This window comes from Myotis daubentonii, chromosome X (genome assembly GCF_963259705.1).
Source record: "Myotis daubentonii chromosome X, mMyoDau2.1, whole genome shotgun sequence".
Taxonomy (NCBI): domain Eukaryota; kingdom Metazoa; phylum Chordata; class Mammalia; order Chiroptera; family Vespertilionidae; genus Myotis; species Myotis daubentonii.
In genome coordinates, this window is record NC_081861.1 from 29,780,923 (window position 1) to 29,785,500 (window position 4,578).

The following is a 4,578-nucleotide window of genomic DNA, read 5'->3' on the forward strand; positions in this document are numbered from 1 at the left end:
TCTGCATGTAAGTGGTGAAGAACTGCGGAATAAAAGAACATTTTTGTTTATGTGTTTGTGGAGAGACAAGTCTAATCTATAGTCTTAGACCTGGATTGGGAGCAAGAAATGGATGGGTAAAAACTTCCAGGGTAAAAACTTTCCCAGTAACCTGAGGCTTTGGATCTTCTATGTGCTCAGTGAAGTCTAAAAAGTTGATACATATGCATGCATATAAGCATAACCAATGGACATAAGACACTGGGGGGTAGGGGAGGCTAGGGGACTGTCTAGGGCGGGGGGATAAAATGGACACATATGTAATACCCTTTGTAATACTGTAAGCAATAAATAAAAATAAAAAATAAAAAAATAAAAATCAGGAAAAGAAAAAAAAGTTGATACAGGTGTCTTTAATGTCAAAAATATGTTTTTCTGCTGAATAGTTTCCTCAGTGCTCCTTTCATGTTCTTGTTTCTTAAACTATAGATGAAGGGGTTCATCATGGGAGTTACAATTGTATACATGATGGCAGCCACCTTATCCCTTTCTGGTGAGTAGTGAGAAGAGGGGAGAAAGTAGACCGCAATGATGGACCCATAGAAGAGGGACACAGCTGAGAGATGGGAGCTACAAGTAGATAATGTTTTCCACTTCCCCTTGGCTGAAGGAACCAGAAGAACAGTACAACCAATAAGGGCATAGGAGACAATAATAAAGGCAAAGGGTATAAAGATTACTGCTCCACCAATGACTAAGATTGTCAAGTCGTTAATTTGGGTGTCTGAGCAAGCAAGTTTTAAAATGGGTTCCAGGTCACAGAAGAAGTGTGGGATTTCTCTCTTATCACAGAAAGTCAAGAGGTTCAGCAAACTGAGATGCAGTGTTGAGACAAGAATGGAGATGACCCATGGGGTCACTACCAACAGGGTACAATGCTTGGGACTCAGTAATGCAGCATAATGTAATGGATGACAGATAGCAATGTACCGGTCATATGCCATGGCTGCCAAGAGGAAATTGTCCAGGTCCACCAGCAACATAAAAAAGTACATTTGTGAAAGGCATCCTGAAAAGGAGATGGTTGAGCTCTGACTTTGGATGTCTACCAACATTTTGGGGATTGTCGTGTTTGTGAAGCAGATATCAATGAAGGATAAATTGGCAAGGAAGAAATACATGGGGCTTTGGAGGTGAGCATCATTGATAATGGCCAGGATGATAAGTAAGTTTCCTACCATGGTGACCAGATACATGCACAGTAACAGCATAAAGATGAGTTGCTGCTGTTCAGAACCTGCTGAGAGTCCCAGGAGGGAGAATTCAAAGACAGTTCGGTTTCCTTGATGCATGGTTCTACTGTATCTAAAAATGAAAAAGTTCAACTTTACTGTGAAATGGTAACATAACACTAAAGCCATTCAGAGTACACTGTACTAGATTATAGAACTAAATAAGATCTTGGAACCACATAGTCCTTGGTCATATTCTCTGCCTACTAAAATACAAGTTCTACAAGGGTATACATTATATATTTTACTTATAATGTTCAATGCTGTACACCATTGCTAAAGACAGCACCCAGCACATAGTAGGTGCTTAATAAACATTGGTTGGATTTATATAAGAATGACTGAATAAATGAATATTATGGATTTACCACTCACTATCTTCATGACCTTATTATTTGTGCTTTTCTGAGTCTATTTCATCAATTTTAAAATGTGGAGAATGCACACTTTTTTGTGAGGATTGCACAGACACATGTAAAATTCTCACATCTGTATTTTAGCTATTGCTGCACAAATAGTAGCAGTTATCATCACTAATTTGGAAAAATCTCAGACTCTGACAGCAAAAAGAAACATTCAAAGAATATATAATCTAGCCTTGTCTTTGGGCAGTTGAGCATTCAATGTGCATGTGATTATTAAGCTGATCATGTTTCAGTGTTCCTGAGACAAAGATGTCAGTTTCTTTCCAATACCTGATCCAAAATTTAATCTTTAAAGTAATAGGTATTCCTCACAACTTCTTAAACTTCTGTTTTCACATTTCCACAAGGAGAAATTAGTTATGGGCATTAAATACTGCTGAAAAGTCACATAGAAACGTTCACTGAATTAAACAATACAGAGGTGAAGTTTAATGTCGTTAACAAGGCCATTTAAAGTGGAGTTGACTGGGCATAAGCCAAAATGAAGAAAGTTTAGGAGTAAGACTTTAAGAACTAGTGTTTATTATTTGAAATTTGGAGGTTTTATAGTTATATCAGGTGACAACTGTCAGGGAGAAGCCCTCACTGAAATAAAATGTCATCCTAAGTCCAAAACAAAACAAAGTAAAAGAGCTAGAGTTTTTTGAGGGCTTATTATGTTGCAGACCCCCTGCTAAATGCTTTAAGTGGATTTTCTTATTAAGTAGTCACTGCAATCCTTTGGGTTAAGTAGGACTACTAATAAGATGTTTCATTTACAGACAAAGAAACCAATATTAAGGAGATTAAATAACTTGATAAAAATGATACATAGTAGTGTAGTAGAGTCAAAATTCTGAACTCAGTCTGATTTCGGAGCCCTGTTGTTTAACCTCTGTGCTATATTGCCACTATACTGCTTATGCATTCACATTTGTGAAGAGCATCATCTATGTTCTAGGCATATAAGAGTTTGCTCAAAGTCACAAAGTTAGTAAGTGACGGAGCTGTATTTTGAATCTTTATGCCAAAGTATTTTTGTCACATATATGTAAATCCAAATGAGAGCAAATGGGCTTATAAAATGTGAAGCTTTGTCTTTGCTTATTCCAAGTTGTTCCTTAGCTATGTTGCTGAGGGATCCATTTTACATACTTGCTACTTACTCAAAGATCTGCCACATCTTCATATCACCTTCGCAGTCTAACACAACTGGACTGACATTGTACAAATTCATGAACTTCTGCTTGTTTGCAGTTTAACTTTGTACTCTGGAAAAAAAAGAGGTTGGCAGTACTAATGAATAGTTGCAGCAAAATTGCAGGAGAAATGTTGCAGTTATTTAACAACACATTTTTTTTTCTCTCAAATACTACAACAGTACTGATTTGCATACTAACAAATAAATACACTTATCATAAATCAAGCACGATCAGGACTGGTAGGACCTCTGCTAGACAACATTTAACCATTTCATATGTACAGAATTTACTGAAAATAATAAACTGACTTATTATGTACATGCAATCTATAGACTTTTCACTAACTCAGAATGTATTAGTAAAGTGTGACAGTCCAGGGGCCATATTGACTACTTCCATTTAATTGCTTGTTCTCATATACTCTCCCCAAGCTGGCACTACCTTTTAAAATGAAGAAAATTTTCTTTAGTGTTTAAACCTTTATATTCAAGTTACTAATTTGGCACAATGCTCTCTTGAAGTGAATGTGGGGAGCAAACATTTGTTTATTTGACTTGAAGGCCCCCTTCTATGGAACTTACCCAGATGTTTTGTGGATATTTCCAAAGTTATTCTGGAAAGAAAGAGTTCCACTGCCTTAACTTAAAAAAAAATCATTGATGTTTCCAGCCACAGATGTGAACCTTTCCTCCTCCTAAATTATAAAAAGACAGAGAAGAGCATAAGAATAGAACTGAAAACCTCAACTGGTGGTATTGTCTCTGCTGCTGGATTTAGAAAAGGATCACCCTAGGGCTCAGGACACAATCCTCTAGGCTCTTTATTAGAAACCAGTCGCAATTCCATCCTCTATGGACTGAGTTCTCCCAACTGGGATATATTGCTATTTACCAATTTCTTGGGATTGTGTATATGTGTACAAACCTATGTACCAGTACCTATTGAAATTTACTTCAGGCAGAAAACTAAAATTAAAATATCAACTTTTGGAAAAAAACATCATTGCTAATAGTTGCCTTTTCATCGCCACATAATATAATAAACTAACTCAGGAGATATTTGAAGAGTATTAATAATGAAAGCAACACTACAGAATGCTTGTCAGGCACTGCCCTAAGTCCCTTGTACATGTTAACTTAATTTATTTTCATAATAAAATTATGAAGTAAGTAAAAATATGATCCCCTTTTCATAGATGAGGAAACTAAAACTGAATAAAGGTAAGGGATTTGTCCAAGGTCATACAACTAGCTGATGTTAGAACTAAAGTTCATACCAGAAACTCTTGTTCTTGATCCCATTGTCTTAACCACTACATTACACTATCTTTTAGTAACCATAGGGGTGCTCAGCATAAAAACAAAAACAAAAACATTCTGATAAATTGATTATAAATGGCCTCCTCAAACTTCTCTCCAATCACTCTCTCGCCCCAGAAATTTCAGCAGAGGTCCTCACCATCTATACAGATCTATCTCCAAATCTAGAGATTGTGGAAATTTTGACTACCCTCTTCTTTCTTAATGTTACTATGGAGGAATATCTGTCCTTTCATTAAAGGCCAATCTCTTCACCTATATCCTGGATCCCTTCCCTTTCTATCTTCCCAGGAGACTGATGCCATCATTTAACTTCTTTCTTGTATGTTTAATCAACCCTTCCCTGGATTATTCCTTTGTGTGTGTTTTTTTTTTAAAAAAA

The 4,578-nt window shown here is 36.3% G+C and overlaps 1 protein-coding gene across 1 annotated transcript; it reads right to left on the bottom strand.

Moving 5' to 3' along the window:
• Window positions 1-398: 398 nt before the first annotated feature.
• LOC132223445 (olfactory receptor 1M1-like) lies at window positions 399-1,331 on the bottom strand. Its single transcript, XM_059678638.1, has one exon. The coding sequence runs from the start codon at window positions 1,329-1,331 to the stop codon at window positions 399-401; it is 933 nt and encodes a 310-aa protein (XP_059534621.1).
• Between the last annotated feature and the right edge of the window lie 3,247 nt (window positions 1,332-4,578).

Bases quoted from the DNA above. Each gene is read 5' to 3' on its own strand.
- LOC132223445 (XM_059678638.1), bottom strand. From the start codon at position 1,331: ATGCATCAAGGAAACCGAACTGTCTTTGAATTCTCCCTCCTGGGACTC.